The sequence below is a fragment of the Gambusia affinis genome, linkage group LG14, assembly GCF_019740435.1.
Source record: "Gambusia affinis linkage group LG14, SWU_Gaff_1.0, whole genome shotgun sequence".
Taxonomy (NCBI): Eukaryota; Metazoa; Chordata; class Actinopteri; order Cyprinodontiformes; family Poeciliidae; genus Gambusia; species Gambusia affinis.
This window is the reverse complement of record NC_057881.1, coordinates 10,583,787-10,604,197: the sequence shown is the minus strand read 5'-3', so window position 1 is coordinate 10,604,197 and position 20,411 is coordinate 10,583,787. Positions and strand designations below refer to the sequence as shown.

The window sequence follows — 20,411 nt, the reverse complement described above, 5'->3', positions numbered from 1 at the left end:
GAATAAACTTATTTCAGTTGATTAGCATTGAAGGAGAAGGGCTGAAAGGCAGAGACCTCTAGTGGTGCCTTAGGGGTATAGCAACTCAACAAAACAAAAAATATTACTTTGTTTGAAAAGAAAAATGCTAAGAGCATTTGTTGATTGTACCACTATTAAAAAGGAGAAAATACAAAGCTTAATCCAAATCCGCTCTTGTTCGTGTTTATGTAGTAAAGCTAGTGACAACAGGAAGTCAGAAAAGTAAATCCAGATAAGCGATGCTGTTTGATAAAAGGCAATAATTTTTGTCATATAATATAAACAAGTTGCTTGACGTTATAAGCAACCTTTACCAAAAATTCCTCTAGTAATTAGTGAGGAACTCGCAGCATTTCCTTTGGGAAACACTGGATTTCCGTCTGCCTGATCCGGGTTTGGAGAGCTAATTATTCTGCATAAATAATATAAACAGAACTATTTCAATCAACCAAAGAAATTAATGTATATATATCTTAATGCTATATAATTATTGTTCACATGGTTGATCAAATATATTTATTTGTTTGCTTTTAGTGACACAATGGAAATTTAATCTCAAAACTGCTGAGTTTTGAGATGAAAACTCAGAGATTAAAACTCTTGAGTTTTTAATCTCAGACTAAACATGACTGTTTAGTCAGGACTAAACAGTCATGCAAAGATGACTGTTTAGTCATCTTTGCATCAACTTTGCTGTCCTGCTCTACTTTCAGTCTGGTTATAAATGAATCTAATCACAAAGGGATCATTTATTCAGCTTTAATTTGAACCTTTCCCTCACAGAAACCTTCCTGGTGGTGTTCCTTCCCAGAAAGACAGGGCTCGTCTTGCTCAAACAAAGGATATCCAATAAAAAAAATAAAAACATAATCCAGTTGCAGATAGTTAACCTATTGGGTAATAAGGACATTTTCTTACTTATTCCATAACAACTGTTTGCTTTAATAAAATATAAAGCAAAATACAAAATTTTGTAACTCAAATTGAACTGAAAACTGGAATGGAAACTGAAACTCTGACCATGACAACTGACAATTTAACACATCTGACTTGTGAATATTTCACATATCAATATTTGATCATAATCAAAATCTTTGGGTCAGCTGTTAAAATAAAGGTTTGACTCGGTTAGGAGAAATAACATCCTGTTATTGTTCCGTTATAATTTCTGGGAATAAAATTTAACCGAGTCACAGCCGTTCTGTGAGGAGGAAGGGATCGTTTGTTTTTGTCCTCATGGCTCTTGAGAATAAGTTATGTTTTAAGTCTACGATTGTAAACAAATGTCACTGAAGAAATTAACTAGAAAAACATTTTTATTGCATAACAGTTAACACAAATAAATAGAAGTATACTTGCAAATAATTACTGAAATATACATTATTAACAAAGAGATCCAACAACTCCTTGGACCGACGACGACGGTCACTTGAAGTGAAGAATCTCCTGAGTAGCCAGTCGGATGAGTTGGTTGAAGTCAAAGTGGATGTATTTCCTCCAAAATCGTCGATCTTTGCCATATATCTGAGCCGGATAACAAGGACTGCCTGCAACAAGAGTTGTCTTTAATATCTCAGTTTTTTGGGGGGGTTTTTACAGTCACTGCCGAGTTGATCTTTTCAAAAGTGTTTTAAAAGTATCAACCATGAAATCTTACTAAACAGTTTCTTGCAAAACTGAACTAAAGATTAAAATCCTTAAACGTCAGTAGTTTCATGTATTTGACATTGAAATCTCAGAGCATTTGTTTTCCATTATGGGATCCCTCAAGGCTCACAACTTGGTCCTCTCCTTCTTTGAACTTGTGTTTGATAGATACCTTAAAAAAATCTGAATAGCTCAAATTAAACTCTTGTTGACTTGGGGGTTTTGATACGGTGCTACTGTGAAGAAATAAAACTATAAAAGGAGGATAGAGAGGACTTTTGTGGGTGGATTAAATAAATATGGGGTTAAATAATATCGAAATAGCTCATAAGCGCAACAGAAAATAATTTTCTGTGTTTATTATGGTTGTAAACTGAGCTCCTACAACGACACAAACATTTCTACGGCGCATCTGACGGCCTCTAGTGGTCTAAACGTTCAACTCACTAAATTTAATTCCGAGTAAGCATAAAAGATGTAATAAAAATGTATGTGGACTTCAGCATTTTACAGCTACACTGGTCAGATTACGGTAGTGGTTTATACTCCACTGTCATGCTCAGCTGTGTGTGTGTGTGTGTGTGTGTGTGTGGATCCTCACCTATCCCGTGCAAAATTCTTGCAACAGCTCTCCCTGAAAACTTCTCATCACTTCTGTTGGCAAGAAAACTTCTGATGTCGACTCTGATCTGACTCTCCCAGTCCAACAGCTGCAAAACACACACACACACACACGGTCGTGTTTTCCTATACCTTTCCTATACCTAACCATCACATTACCCAAAAACAGCAATTCACCTCATGGAGACCAAGAAAATGTCCCCACATTGGTCCCCATAACTCCACATTGTAGACAGAAACGATTCCCATAAGGAACACACACACACACACACACACACAGATCGAAGCCACGTTTAATTCCCTGTGAAGATGGTTTAACCTTGTATTTGTCGAGCTCTTCCAGGTCGTCCGGTTGCAGCGAGTGATCTCTGTCCCGCCGCTTGTCAAAATATTCTGAAAGAAGATTTTTCAGCTGCAAGCTGCGACTCTCATCCAAGTCGTCCAGACAGGACGTCACAGTTTGGAAAGCAACACTGAAACAAACAAACAACCGGAGAAGTGAAGACCAAAAGCAGGAGAAGAGACAAACCAAAACACCATCAGCAGTTCCAGGCATGAACAAATTCATTCAGTAAGTGAAACAAATGAAACTTTAACCAGATAATCCTCAAATCTTTAACATAAATTTTTTTAAATCTGTTCATAATTGTCAGTGGTGTCCCTCAGGGCTCAGCCTCAGGTCTATTACTGTTTACTACTCATCTTCAACCCATAGGATCCATTTTTAGGGAATATGATCAACATTATCTTATTATGCAACAAATTGACCTTTGATATATCCATCTTCATCCTTTCAAACCACTTCCAAACCCTGCACTTAATTTTTTTCACCTGTTTGTCTGATTACCAAGGATTTAATTGAGAAGTTTATCCTGCATCACATTGATGACCTACTTTTTGAAAGCTTTGAAAACATCTTTTATAGATTTTGATTTAATTTATCTTTTTTTTTTTTTTTGCATTGCTTTGACTCTCAAATCCAATAATAATAATGATGAGTGCCAAACCTCTTGAAGGCTTTGAAGCAGGTTGTGAGTTGGTAAAGTTGCGTTTTTTCTTGGTCCTGGACTCGATGATAAAGGAATTGACAGACTTTGTCCATCTCCTCGTCGCTCAGGTCGCCATAAGATCGGAAATAAAAAGACGGGGAAGAAAATTCAACTAAGATGCCGCTTCGTCCACCACCTGAAACGTAAACAAAAAACCTACTTCACTTTGCAGAAGGGCAAGAAATTACTGTAGGAACTGATATTGTGGGTCAAAGTAGCAGCATTCAGTTTCTATGCACCACAAATCAGGAACAAACGTCCAGAAAACTGCAAAACAGCTGAAACACTGAGTTCCTTTAAATCTAGACTAAAAACTCGGCTCTTTAGAGTTGCTTTTGAAACCTAATCATGAAACAACCAATAATCTGATGTTTTATGACTTTGTAATTTTGTGTTTTCATGATGTAAAGCACTTAGAAATGCCTTGTTGCTCAAAGGTGCTATACAAATAAAATTGTATTTATTGATTGATTGATTGATATACAGCTCTGGAAAATGAAGAGATCACTTAAAATGATCAATTTCTCTGATTTTACTCTTTATAGGTATACGAGTTAAATGAACATTGTTCTTTTATTCTATGAACTCCTGACATCGTGTCTCTGAAAATCCAAGCAAAAATGTAGTATTTATTTGCAGAAAATGAGAAATGGTCAAAATCAGGGGTCTCAAACTCCAGTCCTCGAGGGCCGCTGTCCTGCAGTTTTTAGACTGGAATGAAATGGTTTAATTATCTCCTCCTTGTGTAGATCAGTTCTCCAGAGCCTTAATGACCTGATTATTTTATTCAGGTGGTGCAGCAGAGGCTCATCTAAACGTTTCAGGACAGCGGCCCTCGAGGACTGGAGTTAGAGACACCTGGTCTAAATAATGAAACGGATGCAGTGTTCTCAGACCTCAGATAACGCAAAGAAAACAAATTTATATTCACTTAGAAACAAAAAATGTTCTAACTCAATAAGAGTTCAGAAATCAACATTTGGTGGAATAACCAGGAGGTTTTCAATGGGGTTCAGTGCAGTGGACTGTTATTTTGTTCCAGATCTGTATATAATAATAGCATCTTTAGACAGAAAAAAGTCATAAATAAAAGCGGTAAACTATCTGTGTCTTTAGTTTTCAAATGAACCTCTGTCTGTGCTCCACTGCAGCTGTCTCAGTCCCCTCTTCACCAGGGGAAGCTGCCATCCCATCGTGTCCGCCACCTCAACGACATCAAACTCCACCTGATCGAACCGCTCCACGCGTTCGCCCCTCATTCTCTTCCTGGCCAACGCCACGGCAACCGGCGGGCAACTGCAGGTTCATGATTAAAAAACTCATCAGCACAGCATTGTCATTTCACTTCTTCAGTGTGAAGTAGTGATACTGCATCAAAAACTTTACCTTTACGCCAGGTCTGCACTGACGGAGCACATTTTTATCAACTTTTTTCAGATTCAATATTTTCTGTTTTGTTCTCCAAGTTCTAAGAAGAACTTCTAAGAAAACACCTCAGCGCCTTAAAGTTTTATTACAATACTTTGTGGTACTTTTCAACTCTAAAATTGATGCTAAAAATTATTAAAATCTTTCTAGATACCTGCATGAATGTGACTGCATGACATGCAATCATAGGCCCACAAATACAAATACTGATCTTGAAAAACATTCCCAATTTGTAATTCACTTTTTTAATATACTAATCACACAAAGTAGTGTGATTAAATAAACTGCTTTATTTAATCATATTTTCGATTTAATTAGTATTTATTGATGCTCTGATCCATCAAACTGTGGTGAAAATAGAAAAAAAAAAAGACAGTTTTGTTTTTTAAAAGACATTAATTGGAATCATGAGAACTATAAATAATAATTCTTATAATGACAGGACATTTATCTTGATAAATGATGCAATAAATGCTAGTCTCTCTAGTCTCTACACCCGTTTCATACTGAAAACGTCACTGGAAAGATTGTGAAAAACAACATTCACAAGTTAAAAGAAACTCAGTGAGTTTCTGAAAGATCACACAGCCCCAACTAAAGCGTCAGTCGAAAACAAAAGCACAGGCATTGCTTACATTTTTGTGATTTTCTGGAGCTGTCTGGGTCCATCGTAGCACCGGACTTTACACACAGACAGAGTCGGATGGAGAAGCTCAACAAACCGCTGTGGATGCAGCTCCAGGTAGCAAAGCAGCGTTTCAACACCTAGAGCACAAAATGACTCGGTGTTTTTAAACAAACATTTACATGTACAGTAAACCAACCTGCACCGTTCATTTTCTCTCAGGGTAAAAACTTGAGCTTGTGTCTCCACTGACCTTCCTCTGTGATGTCCAGAGCCTCCACAGTTTCCTGGATGGGAATCGCTCTTTCATGGGTGTGACACAGACGCTCCTCCGGCCAATCACAGCTCTCCGTTTTCTGGTCACTCAGCCAATCCGCTCCCTCGTCTTTACCTTCTTTTGACTCGCCCAGCTTCTTTTTCACGCTTCCTTCCTCGCTGTGCTCAGCTGAATCGAGGTCAGGCACCTGAAAGCAAAACAAATGTTGCATCTAAAAAGGTCTGAATTATAAAATTCAAATTTCAAATTCAAATATACTTTATTGATTCAGAAGAAAAATTAAATGTCGTGACTCAATTCTTCAAAGAGAAATTGTAGATGCAATGTAGAAATGAACAAACTATATTAAAAGGTTACACAGTCCCGTGACAATCTTCTTAAAAAAAATTATTTTCAGTTTTCAGCTCTTTTGTAGACATTTGAAACAGTAGAATATCGAAAAGATCTTCCAATATAAAGATTTTTCAATATTCAATTTTGTTTTTTTTAATACTTACCCAAAACTCTTAAAATATTTGAAGTTTTAACTTTTCCAGTTTACCTAGTAGCTGTGCTGCAAATGAACCAGTATTGTATTTCCACACAGCCGTCGTTTGGAAAATCCAGGGATTGCAATTAAATTAGCATGCTAGCTCATGTTTGGCTTTTAAAAGCAAACAGTGAATTTCCCATAAATCACCTCTGAGCCAGTGGACTCTTGCTTTTCTCCGAGTTTATTTTCATCACAGACATCCATCATCTCCAGCAGATCAGCGTCTCCAACATCCTGCTCACAAAAGCAGATGTGTTACTTCATCTGAAGCTTTGACGGCGTGTGGACTGAAAACACAAGCAGAGAGAAGGTCACCTTCCAGAGCTCCTGCTGCTTCTGGTGTATCTTCCGACATTTACATGCAGGAAAAACTCTCTGCACCAGTTTCTTGATTATGTAGTAGTCCACAGTGTCTGCGTAGATGTGGCGGCGCAGCTCATGGAGGTCGCCACCCTGAAATCCCCCCACAAATTATAACTGGAGCATGAATTATTGTTTTGTATCAGTTGGTCACAAGGCAAGGCATTTATTCACAGGAGTGTTTGGTTCGGAAATTGACGGTTCCCAAGTGAACCTCTAAGCGGTTCAGGAGGGAGCGGTAGAGAACAGCTGGCCGGAATTAGCGTTCATAAATCGGATCAACCTTGAGCTAAACGCCCCTTACTCCACAGAGCGCGAATGTCCAATACCCAACTTGAAACCAACTTCACTGCGGTCGGTAACACAATGAAAACAGACCAAAACACAGACCAAAGTTTGTTTTGGTCTGTGGCCTTTAAAGATGGCGCCTAGTGACAGCACGAGACGTAAACATCACACGCAGTGACGCTGGTTCCAAAGCTCTACAGCAGCCTTATTTGGCACAAATGATAACTCCTACAATAAATATCAAATATGTGAAAAATTATCTAAAGTTTTTCCATTGAAAATTCAACTCGGCCAAGTGCAAAGACTACAAACTCACAGCTTGTTGGTTCTTAGAAAGTACCGGCAATAATTCATTAGAAATCAATTTCTAGTATGAAAGTATATTATCAAGTCGTTACGTTTTCAAAATAATTCTGCTAATTTTCATCTCCCATTTCCTTTACCTTCAATATCAAATTTAAGAAATGTCATGACTGAAAGTAACACAGCCCTCGCTTACAACAAACTCTAAACTGAGTATGAGGAAACGTCTTAGATCAGATCACCATGACATAAAAACTAATGTTGTGTCATCAATCATTTTTGTAAATATCCACTGTAGCAGATAATTTGACTTTTACTAGTATTTTATCAGCAGCAGCAATAATGTTTCCATTTGTTTTCAATTCCTCTGTAAACATCATGAAGGCTTTTTTTACTCATAGTTATTCTATGAGAGTCAAAAAAATAATAATTTGTTTAATTATCTAAGCAGTTTTAGCCATAAGTTAACAATATCTAAACACTCAAACCATTAGAATATGTCCAAAGTTGAAGTCCTTATATTTGGACCTTTAAGGCTTTACCTCCGGGTCCAGGAAGAGGTGGCAGTGTGCTGGAAGTCCATCTCTCCCAGCCCTCCCAATTTCCTGAACGTAGCTCTCAAAACTCTGAGAAGTCATGTTAAGACAACAAAAATTATAAATAAATGTTAAGAAATGTAAAAGGTTCCATAAAGCTTTAGATAAGTCGGCTAACTTTCCACCTTTGGCATGTTGTAGTGGATGATTCCACGAACGTCGGATTTGTCCAGCCCCATGCCAAACGCCACAGTGGCCACTACGATCCGGAGTTCCCCACACATGAAGTTGTTCTGGACCCGGCGGCGCTCCGAACCCGACAGGCCGGCATGGTAGGCCTCAGCCTGCCATTTCAAGGGTTTACGGATCTTCTTACGAGCTGAAAAAAAAAAATCAGACAAAACAACAACAAAAAAGCTGAATTCCTGAGACAGTAAGTTTGTTTCTGTACACAATTATTGCTGCTCTTCTAAAATATGTGAAACCTTAACTTGGCCTGAAACAATTATTTCATTTCTTTAGCTATAGATGCATCTTTCGCCACAAATGGTATTTATTTTATCGTTTAAAAAAAGAATCAAATTATTTGTTTGTTTTTCTGTTTTTCTTGTTTTTGTGTTAAATTAAAAATTCAGAATGTACCATCGTTTTAATCAATACAATAATCGATTGGCAGAATAATTATTAATTGTCGTTGTAGCCATTACCTAGTTCCTTCTTCTTCTGCCCCACTGGGTTGTCCTCTGCCTGATTGCTGCTGCTTATTTGGGTATTTTCTCTCAACACCACCCCCTGCAGGCAGGTCCGCAGCAGTGCAGCCACTCGGACAGTCTCCTCTCGTCTGGTGCAGTAGACTATGATGGAGTCCAAACAGCCAAAACGATCGCCTTTCAACAGAGAAACCAAAGCCTGAAAAACACAAATGTTCCAAAGTAAAACAACTTCACATGTTTTAGATAAAGAGACTGAATTAATGCTTTCTGATCCAGGTTGGCACCACATCAGACCTGGTCTTTCTCTCTGTCTGTGGACACGGACAGGTTGAGGTTGGGGGGCACGGCTGCGGACCGCACAGCTATTCCGTCTTTATCGCTGATGTCCAAATGCTGAGCGATGTCCAGCGCCGTGGACAAAGTGGCCGTAGCCGTGAGTCCCAGCAAACACTTGACTCCAAGGCGTTCCCGGAGCACCTACGGACAAAACACGTTCGTCAAAACGTTTTAGGTTTTTAATGAGGTGCACAACATGATTAAGTAATGAACACTGAACAGATGTGCGTTAATTTGAACTTGTTTGACCCATATATTTACAAATATTTAGCAGAAATAAACCAATTTAATATTTTCATAATTTACCAGCCAGGTTTGTGTTTTGTTTTGGAGTCCTATTGTCATCGGACAACACAGGGATCATGACCTACCTCTGTCTCCCTTGTAAAATAAAAATATCAACTTTCATCGAGCTGTCCATTTTATAAAAAAAGTAGCATAATTTTAATATAATTTGTTTAAACTAGTTGAAAAATCATACAACTATTCAAATGAATTTTATTCAATTTCTGCTTTTTGTACGCTGCAAAAAACAAAATCTTACCAAGTAGTTCTGACCTAGTTTCTAGAGAAATTAGACAAAATTAACTTACAAGTAACTTTTCAGCAAGATGTAGGAGCTTGTTTTAAATCAATAATTCCTTAGTATTGATTAAAAAAAAGTGCTAGTACCACTGGCAGATTATTTCACTTGTAACAAAACATTTTTCCCAAGTGGAAATATCTGCCAATGGAACCAGTACTTTTTCATTCATAGTAAGAGATTGTTTAATTAAAATAGGCTCCTATATCTTGCTGAAAAGTTACTTATAAGTTAGTTTTAGATTGAACTCACAGTGTTTTCAGCAGGATAAAAGATCTCATAAACCACTAATTGTGATTTAATTAATATCTGCTTGGTCTGGAAAGAAATCAGTACTGTTTTGACCAGTTAAAGTGCTTTTGTTATTATTTTTAACTAAAACTAACTAAACAAAGTCAGAGTAATTAGAAACAGCAAACTATTCCTATACTCAAGCAGCAAAACAGAGGGAGCTCCTGAGCAGAGGGCAGACATCCATGCTAAATCCACATTCTGAATGTAGATTTGTACTTCTACAAACAGCCCAAGAGCTTGTCAATAAGTCAATTTTTTTTTAAGTGTCTGGAAAATTAGTGGTTTTAAAAACCCCATGATTGTTAAAATCCCTTAACAGTCACAATGAAACCAGTGTCTCCACCCAGTGAATAACCTATAAGCATTTTGAGAGTGACAGTAAAAGGGGTAAGTCACATTCCAGAGGCACTGAGCCTTTACTTAGCAACAATGGCAGAGCCCAGCCCCGTTACCTGAGCCTGAAGCATAGCTCCAGCACGACCAAAGCCTCTGGAGAGAGAAGCAGCACACACACCTGGCCAGACTTCACCTGGAGAAAAAAAAATAAAACTGAGTAATGTTCAAAGATGGTTGTATAAATCCACGGATTCTGAATGTGGATTTTGTGCTAAAACAGCCCAAGAGCTTATCAATAAGTCAATTTTTTAGATTTAAAGTGACAAGACGTCCTAAAACATCTCCTTCTGAAAAGAGCTCAAAATAGGCAGAAGTGAGCAAACCGAAAAATTATTATTCAACAATAATTTTGCACAAAAAAAATTAATAAACATGCGTCCTAATCTGTTCAAAGAACATAATGACCCGTTACTTAGCAACACTTTGGCAGAGCCCAGCCCGCTCCGCCATGACGGAATCAAAACAACTTATGCTCCAGCACATGTCCACCAGCTGCAGCTCTAATCTAATATCACTTCTATTTAGTTGATGACTAGCCATTTAGAAAACATGTGTGAGTAATGTTCAAAGATGGTCAGTATAACAGATCGCTGAAAACCAAACTTGTCATTTTATTGTATAACTTTTAATGAGGGGCGTGGCCAGCAGTCTGCCCTTATTGTAGATTTAAAGTGACAATTAAAACACCTTTTCTAAAAGAGCTCAAGATAGCGTTCAGAACTGAGCAAATGAAAAATTATTATTCAACATATACTTTATAAGTAAGTATGACAAGAAACATAAACAATCCTAATCTGTTCAAAGAACCAGTGAGTATAACCATCAGTAACCATGGAAACAATGCCCCACCGTCATGTAGCCTAGTATAAAGGAAAAAAACTAGTTATGCGCTCCTGTAAAGCCTGTCCGGTTTAAGGGGAACCGCTGTTCATGACATAGTGACATAAATCATGTGGTGTGGATTCAGGCAAAGTCGGTAGTTTCATCAACACGTCAGAAAGGAGGAGGTATGGCTCGTTTTCTAAGCTAGCCGTTTCCCGCTTCTGTAAATACCGTGGTCTATGAGCCCCAACCGGGTGTGTTGCGTTCACGGACAAATTAGCTCGAGTCGAACAAGGAGAAGCCATGAATAAACTGACAAAAACAACTTCAGTCGCTCTGTTTATTACTTCCGATCCTCACTTCCGACGTCTGTCATGGCGCCTCGAATGATTAAGTCATACATTTTCTATTGCAAACGGTCAACAGAAAATGTATGACACTGTCAGACCTAGCATAAAGTTTTAATGATGCAAAGAAAGGTGATCTCTAGCGTGCTGTTTGACTGTGACCATGTTACCTTTTCTATAGCAGCTTCTCTCTGTTTCATCGTCATGTTGGAGTGGATGCAGGCTGCCTTTAGCTTGGTGGGCAACCCCGAAAGCTAAACACACACATACACACAATTTACGCGTTTCTGGTTTAAGTTTCACCAACATAAGATGAAGAGTGTGTTTACCTGATCATCCATTAGAGAAACTAGAGGGGAAATAACCAGAGTGATGCACTTTGACCTCTGTGCGTACAGAAAAGCTGGCAGCTGATAGCAGAGAGATTTACCCATTCCAGTGGACAGCACCACCAGGGTGGAGAGCCCTGAGAATAAAGATGCAAACATGTAGAAGAGGCTCATGTAGAGACAATGCGTGCAGGAGTTTATGAGCTGTGACTACCTGCCAGGATCCTCATGATGGCCTTTTCCTGTCCAGGTCTGAATGACTGGTAGCCCAGTTCTCTCAGAGCTGCAAACACTTCAGCAGGAGTGTCTGAACAAAATCATTACACAAAAGAAAGCAAAATTAAGTTTCAATTAATCATGATGGAACGATTATTGAAGTAATCGTCAACTAATTCTGTAATCAATTAATCATTTACTGGAGTACACAAACTGAAAAAAGGTCAAACAGGGAAAGAACAAAACAAACAATATATATTCATTTTGTATTTTAAAAAAAAATAATTCTTTGTCTGTAAATATGCTCTACGCAAAACTCCTAATAGTTTTAGCTTCACCTGGTTGAAATTCTGTTAAAAAAAACTCTATTAAGCCCCTTTAGTGATCCAATTATTAATCAGTTAATCCACAAAAACAACCAACAGATCAGTATTGATGTTAAGTCAAGCAGAAAGGACTGAGCTGTTCATTGATGTTAGAAATATTTTTTCTAACGTCATAGACATTACAAATAATCAAAGCTATACTAATTAAAATGTATCTTATTTCATTTCAGGCAATAAAATGTTTATCTTCTTATTTAAAAAGGAATTTAAATATTTGTTCATTTGTATCTTTTAGTGTATTGGTAATATTGCCTAAAAAAGATTTAAAAATCTGCAGAATCAGGCAATTTTTAAATAACTAAAATAATCATTAGTGAATTTTAATACTAATGCATTTCTATTTATGTGAATGAGGTTTGCAGCGTTTACCCTGGACGTTCCCGTCTTCTGTGAGACGATAAAGCGGATCCATCGGCGGTGGCGGAGCGGGCCGCTCGTAGTCGGGACGAATGACGTTGAGCAGCATCTCATCGGTCCGCCGGCTGTCCGCTCCAGTTTCCTGTTGCCATTTTTCTGCGTTGACACAAGAAGACGCTGCTGCAACATGTGCAACAATGTTTTCAGAAATGTAATAAAAGTCTGAATGAAAATGTAAATCAGATCGGATATCAAATACCGGCACAAATTTTATATCAGTGCATTTCTATTAGGCCTGCCACAATTACAAATTTCACTGGGCAATAAATTCACCCAGTAATTATTGTGATAAACGATAATATTGATGCTTTGACACACCAATAAACTTTAATTTTGTAAAGAACACTCAATAGTGGAACTAGAAGATATTTTATATATCCAAAATAAAACACAATAACCAAAAACAAAATATAGAAAGGAAATAAGACCCACACACAACTAAATAAAATGGATTTTGACGTCTGTAAACAAAACTGCTCTTCAAAAAAAAAATACAATTGAGTTCATTTTTAATTTACCATGAGATTAAATAATTAATTCATTGCTTACTGTGACAGGATTAATCCTTACTGACAACAGACTATAGAAATCCTGCTGTGAAACTATTAATCGTACCCAGAGGCTGAGGCTGCAGCGTTCCCGTTGCCCTGGCAACGTCTTCCAGGGTGGGCAGTTCAAACGGTTCCTCTTCTGCAGGCCGATCCTCAGAAACAGGTGGTGGAGGGGCTAAAAAAGGAAAAGGAAATATGATGCTGAGCTAACAGCTAACAGCTCACGTTGACATTAATTACCACAGAAGAAGAGATTTAAGTGAGTTACTATGTTTCACTACAGGAGACGAATCATCTACTTGTTTCATAGATAAATTCAATCCTGCTACTTTTAGAACTGGGGCAGTAAAATAAAGTTCCTGCAACTTTTCATTAAAAATTAAAAAATTTTCAGTTTCTTTTCTGTTTACATTTAAAACAGAGCAGCAAACATAAATTTATGACAGATAGTTCTACAGTACGCAGGATGAAGAAATATAGAAGGAAGGAGGGAAAAGAAGGAGGAAGGAGGTATGATAAACAAAAAAAGGAAGCAAGGATGGATAGATAGAAAGACGGAAGCATGGAAGGAAGGAAGGAGCTATGTCAGAAAGGAAGGAAGGAAAAACAAATGAAGGAAGGAAGGAAAAAAAAGAAGGAAGGACTGAAAGAAAAATAAACAGGAAAGACAAGATGGTAACCTGGTAAGAAAGAAAGGAGATGTGGCACGAAGGAAGAAAGGAAGAAAGAGGAATGAAGGAATGACAGGGAAGGACAAAAGGACGAAACAAAGGAAGGATTGTGAAAGAAGTCTGAAAACACAGATATTTATCAAACTAATAATTTCCTTGTCTATACTTATCCAGACCAGGAAAAAACTGAAATCCAACTGCAGACTTCTCCATATTTATCTTGTTAAATGTGATAAATAATCTTTTTTATTATCATTATTATTTAAAATAAAAACATCAACTAAAGTTAAACTTTCTCCTCCTCGTCTTCTGGACGATGTTGATTAAAAACAGAGTTTTATTCCTACTGCAGGATAAATCCTCCTCTCCTCCTGACCAAACACATGAACGGGTCTGTTCCTCGGTCACCTGGTCCTGTGCAGTCCACAGCCCAGTGTCCGCTTCCTCCACACCTGTAGCAGGTGTCGCCCTGCCGACTCGGCGCCCCTCTGAACCCGCCCCTCCGTCCTCTGCCGAAGAATCCTCTGCCTCCGCCGAACCGCTCTCCTTTCAGCTGAAACTTCTGCATGTACAGCTGGAAAACGCACAAAATCAGATCGGCTGCCATATTTGTCTAAAGCTACTCTCCCACTTCAGTGCAACAGTTTGGGAATAAGAGCGTTCAGATCATCCAAATGTGTTTTCTGTGTCATTTTATACGTCTAGTTCCACATCTACTGAATCATTTCTGTTATTTATGATTATTCCCATAAAACACCCAATTAAGACAAATTTTCTCTTTTTTTCCACCAGACATCTTTTTACTTTTGCAAAGTTTGGGATGTAATGCCATCCTGTCAAAGTTCCCAGAACCTTTATGAAAGAAACCGGCCCACAGCACCACACATCCTCCCTCCGCTAAACCCAACTGGAGTGTTTTTCACAAAAAGATGAACTTTTATCTGATTTATCAAACACCAAATGTTTACTTTTGTGATGGTGGGAGAGAAACAGTTGTTTTTGCCGTGCCTCCTAAACATCCAGTTGGCACGACGATAACAGTTTAGTGGTTGTCATGGAAACTAAACAAAATTCAGGTCCTTCCCAGTTCAATTATTGCTCTGACTCTTCATATAGTAAAATTTATGCAAGTGTCCATTTTTTTCAGCCGGTTTAAGACAAATACAATGGTTATGTTCTCTGGTCTTTCCCGTTCTGAAGAACTGCTAAGAGAAACGGAGCCTGTTTACATTTATTATTTTATTTAATTGCCCTAAACACTAATCAGTTTAAAAATTAAAATGTGAAATCCAAAAAACAAATCGCCTCAGCTATGCGTTTATTTTAAGGAAATTCTGAAACTTAGAGAAAATCTGCCACCAGTGATTTCATTAAAACTAAAGAATTATTTGTAATTTAATTTTAGAAAATACTACACTTAAATGTTATATTTTCTAAATTTGAGCTTCCGACATTTCTACTTCTACTGCTGTAAAAGCTTAAAGTAGGAGGTGTGATGCTGTGGGTCAGTAAATTTTCTGTTTTAAATTTATTTTGTTTGTTTATAACTGAAATAAAATACGCACAATAAAAATAAAAACAACATCTAACAGAGGAGTCATACCTGTTTGCGCAAACCAACTCCCCTCAACGCGTATCCTTTCACATGAGATTTCTTCTTCAGGTTTATCTTCACAAAGTTTCCCTCTACGCCTTTTGTTCCTCTGTTAAAATATCAAAAACAATTAAACTAAACTATAAGCAGATCCAAAAGGAAAAGAACGGCAACAACTTGTTGATATTTTGTTACAAACTTAAAAGTTTTTTTAATTAAAAGTATTTATGTGACAGAGAAACACAAAGAGGTGTATAACTGTGAGGAGGGAAAATAAAGCAGCTTTTTTAAACTAATGAAAATCTGAAAAGTGCGGTGTGCACTTCTATTCTGCACCCCTTTACTCTGAATCCCCTAAAATAAAATCTCCATACAGAAAACCTTAAAAATGAACGGTTTAAACCAGAGGACAGGATGCTCTTCATTTCAGAAAAAAAAACATTTTTATCCCTGCTGCCATTCAGGTGCAAAAGATAACATGCATTTATTTATTATTCAGACTATGGAACAAAAGGAAACCAGTTTGAAATCATTTTAATAATTAAAAAAAGAAGAAAAAAAAAAGTATTTAAAAGCACATATTTTGCAGCTAAATAATATGAAATATTTTTTTAAAACCATTAGCCATTCTGTTGCAGATATTCTATGCATAAAACCACTCATAACTATAAATATTGTTTAGTTTTATAAGAACCACATGTGAATTGGGGAACCCTGGATTAGACGGACCGGCTCCATCTAATCCAGGAATGTCAAACTCATTTTTGTTTTGAATGCTCTTAAAGGGTCGATTGTGGCAGAATGTATTGATAAAATAAGTTAAAACTGTTAAAATATCAATAAATTATTAAACTTAGATAATACTATTGAACATCTCTTTAGTCCCTCCAGGATTTTGTGATATTATTTGCAATAAAAATCAAAGTGTTCGTGGTACTAATTTGGAAATATTTACGCTTATTTATGACGGTAAATGCAACTTTTTATTACTGGCTGTTTAGATCATGGATTATAATCTGACATCAATTCAGGCTGAAGCAGCTGATTAGTACAATTAAAAAAGTTTTTGACAATTTTTGAGAAAAATCCGCAATAAACTCCCAATTATGTCTTATGTAATTCTCAAGAAACTGCAGGAACTGATTGAAATAATTTGGAAGTAAACAGATAAAAACTGCAGTGATTTGATTGATAAAATAACATTTAAGCACATTTAGTTTAGTCTATAATCTAGAGGACCACATAAAAAAATATGGCAGGCCGGATTTGGCCCACGGGCCTTGAGTTTGACACATGTGATCTGACTGAGTTGAGCTGTTTTACAGAGAAGCATCAAGAAATATTTCAGACATGCCACACTTTTCAGATTTGACCTTTTCCTCTCGCTCCACAGTTGTGTGCTGCTTTGTTTTGGGTTTATCACATAAAACATCAATAAAATCCAGGAACTTTTATGGCGTTAAGATGGAAAAACATTAAAGGTTCAAGGGGTGTAAATACTTTTGAAACTCCAGGTTTGTTTGTGCACAAACCTGGTTCTGACTGGCTGCCTCTGATAAACCCGATTTGTTCTGAACTCCTCCTGAATTTCTCCTAAAAGGTTCTCCTGGGCCGCCTAGAAAGAGATAAAAACAAATTAAATTAACATTTAATCCTCTCGGCTGGTAAATAAATCTAATAAATACCGTTTTTGCTCCTTTGGTCGTTTCCTCCTCATCCCCGTCTTTTCTTTTGCTTTTCTGCTTCTTCTTTTCTCCTCCATCAGCTGAATCAGGGCTTAAACTCGATCTCTCCTCTTTCTCTTTAGGATTTTTCCACCTCTTTTTTGCCGTTTCGTCCACGTCGTCTCCGTCTCTCTGCCTCTTTTTCTTCGTACCTTTTGATTTCAGACCATCTTCGCTGTTATCTGGTAAATGTGACGACTTTCCTCTTTCTGTTTTCCCAGCTTTCTCCCTTTTGCTTTTTCCAGAATCTTCTTGAGCACAATTTGGATCTGGATCTGCTAACTTTTCTTCTTGTCCCAAATTTACTGGCTGTTTTCTTTCACCCTCTAAATCTCCTTCAGCTTTTCCTCCCTTGACTTCCTTCTCCTGTCGTTTTTTCACTTTAATTTCCTGATTTCCTCCTCCGGGAATCTCCTCAGCTTCCATCTCCCCAAACACCTGACATCTCTCCAACCAGTTCCTGTCAACGGCGCTCAGTCTGTTGGCAACAGAGGGTCGTTTAGCTAAACTCCCTCCTGACCCGACGAGAAAAGGCGGGCTTCGTTTAAAACCAGCCGAAGCGCCGAGATCGACACTCCCAGCTGCACTTCCTGAGTGGGAATTTTCTTCTTTACTTCCTGCATCTTCGTTTTCCTTTCCTGTGCTTGTAGGAGCAAATTGAGGGGATGAAGGTGATAAAAGAGAGGAGGATCTGTTTGCAAACGAAGCTTTAGCGATCTGAAACTGGGAATCAGCACCGATTCTATGATCATCTTGGACAGAATTACTGATAGCAGCTTCTACTGGTTCTGGCTCAAACTGTTCTTCAGGCTCAGCTGCGTGGGGAGACGGAGAGGTCACTGACCCAAACGGAGGCTTCATCGATCTAGAAGAAACAAACGCAGGTTAAAATCAGACAGTCAACATGCAGAGGCGGATGGAGTAGCAGAACATTTACTCAGTTAAGGGTAGAACTTCTTCAAAATGTTTTTACTCTAGTAAAAAGCAGGTTTTCAAAAAATTATTCACGAATTAAAAAAAAGTATTACATAAAAAGAGTGATCAAGTACTGAGTTAATGTCATTTCATAAAATGAAATTTATTTCATTTTTCAGATTCTACAACAAAAGGAAACAAGTCTGGCAAAAGAAAAGGACAGTGGAGCAACTTATTTTCATAATTATAAGGAATGAATTAAACATATAAAGCACATAGTTTCCAGCTAAATAATAGGAAATGATTTTTATAGACCTTATGCTCTTGACGTTGTTCTGTTGTAGATTAAGTAAAAGAGTAGTAACTCATAAAGAGTGATCAAGTCAATAAATAATCAAACAGGCAAAGTATAAAAGTTATGTGCAAATCTAAAGACTGAAATTAAAACAATATTATTAATAAATGCAAAATAACACAGAAGACTTGTTCAAACAATGTTTTTCTCAATTTTATACAAAATTAGTACTTACAGCTAATACTGTGGATGTTAGAAAGGGATAATGTACTTCCAGTGAGAATATAAAGTGTTTACTGCATTTTATTAATCAACAAAATAGCCATACAAAGCTGGTGTAAAAACAAGAGGTCTCACTTTGACATAAATCCCAGATGTGTGCCTGTGTTTCATTCGTTTTTGGCTAAAATATGTTTGTTTCTTCTTCATTGAAGTTACTAGTTTTGAATAAAACATCCAGATTTTTTTTACTCAAGTAAGAGCAGCAACAGTTCACTATAATATTACTTAAGGAAAAAGTGAAAAGCACAGTGCAGTAAAACAACTCCTAAAAACAAATTTTTTCCAAAAAATTACTCAAGTAAATGTAACTGACTGCCATCTTCTGTCGATATGTGATTGTATAAATACAAAATATACAATTAATTTATAGTGGGTAATTTTAGAGTGGTCAATATAGTACCTACGAAAACAAGAGGAAGGGAGGACAAGAATGTGACGGACGGACGGACGAGTGAGCGTTACCTTGGGGAGAGAATCTCCTGGTGTTCATCCTTAGATGAATTTTTAGCAGAACCAATTGATAAACTGAGTCTGTTCTTCTGTATTGGTTGATCATCTTTTAAGCAATTGAGAGGAACTCGACCAGTACGAAGGGATTTCTTCAGAGAATCTGGTTTCTCCTACAGATATGGGGGAGGGGGGGAAACACAGGAATAATACATATAGTTTTTTTTAAACAACTGAACTTTTATTTATTTTCTGATTCACACCTTACTGAGTGCAGAAAGGTTGTTCTTAAGCTTTAGGCCATAATACTGCGATGAAGCCATGAGACTGTGTTTCTCCTGAGACGTCAACCTTGGAGCAGAGAGCGGCATTGCTTTGCGATTCAGATGGGCTCCCCAACAATCTGATTCCTGCTTGAAAACAAAGACAAACAAATTGTTTATTCAAACCAGTTTAGAAATAGTTGAAACTTTGTGCTGGTCTTTCATATTAAACTAAACCAAAACACCTTGTCGTTTGTGTTGGCAACATTTAAGCTGTAGAGGTTGGTATGTATTCACACATTAGCAGTAACATGTTTTCTTCAGCACCTTATTTGTTGGGTTGATCTCTGCTGTGACCTCTCTATGGCCGCTGGATGCATCGTTTACTTTAGCTTGTTTTAAACTCCTGTACTCCTTATATAGCCCTGCAGAGACACATACTTTATTTCTTGAATGCATCAAGGGAAAAAAATGGTTTTATGCTGCAATGAGATGCGTTGCACCTACTCCTTGTTTCCTCTGGAGCCTGGTCAATGTCCTCCTAGAAAAACACAGGCGTTACAGTAAAAGAAAACATGCAGTGGATCCTGTTTTTATGCGTATGTGTTGGTGATTACCTTACTGGGTTTCCTCTGGTGCTGCTGGAGAAAACCCTGCTCCCAGTTTTTCAGCAGCAGTTTCACCTCATTGTAGCGATCCATTCTGACTTGATTCAAGACCAGTAAAAGTTATTTAAAAGTCATTTCATGAGCATCATCGTTTTCAGAACTTACGTCACGCTAAAGCTAGCAACCGGCGCGATGTCGCTGAGAAAGATCGGACACTTTCCATCAATTTTAAATCCTAAAGTATTCCGCTAAGCTATTATATCTTCATGAAATGTCTTTACTGTTTGAAAGACGATCTGTTTTTGGAGAAAGCGGAAGCGGCATTTGTTGTTTAGGATTTTCCCGCGCCTGTGTTGCCAGGTTCGTTCCTGAATCCTCCGTTCCTATAAAACCTATAACTAGCTAAAAAAAACCAAACAAACAAAAAAACAAAAAACATCTAGCTGATTAGTTTCGAAATTAAAGCAGCCTTCAATGAAGATACTGGAGCATACATGATGTTTATTTAAAAAAAAAAAAACAACGATCATTTTGG

At 37.5% G+C, this 20,411-nt stretch overlaps 1 protein-coding gene across 1 annotated transcript; it reads right to left on the bottom strand.

The window, feature by feature from the left end:
• Positions 1–1,319: 1,319 nt before the first annotated feature.
• Positions 1,320–20,411, bottom strand: recql4 (RecQ helicase-like 4). The gene is made up of 29 exons (XM_044139259.1): positions 19,886–20,411; positions 19,776–19,809; positions 19,596–19,693; positions 19,269–19,418; positions 19,021–19,178; positions 17,028–17,931; positions 16,875–16,957; positions 15,352–15,451; positions 14,157–14,322; positions 13,142–13,252; positions 12,479–12,646; positions 11,722–11,814; positions 11,508–11,644; positions 11,349–11,432; positions 10,066–10,142; positions 9,108–9,117; positions 8,695–8,877; positions 8,395–8,596; positions 7,873–8,066; positions 7,694–7,777; positions 6,516–6,653; positions 6,348–6,434; positions 5,645–5,855; positions 5,402–5,531; positions 4,468–4,634; positions 3,297–3,474; positions 2,609–2,762; positions 2,270–2,378; positions 1,320–1,568 (listed from the first exon to the last, which is right to left on the bottom strand). The coding sequence occupies exons 1-29, from the start codon at positions 19,967–19,969 to the stop codon at positions 1,447–1,449; spliced, it is 4,416 nt and encodes a 1,471-aa protein (XP_043995194.1). The 5' UTR covers positions 19,970–20,411; the 3' UTR covers positions 1,320–1,446.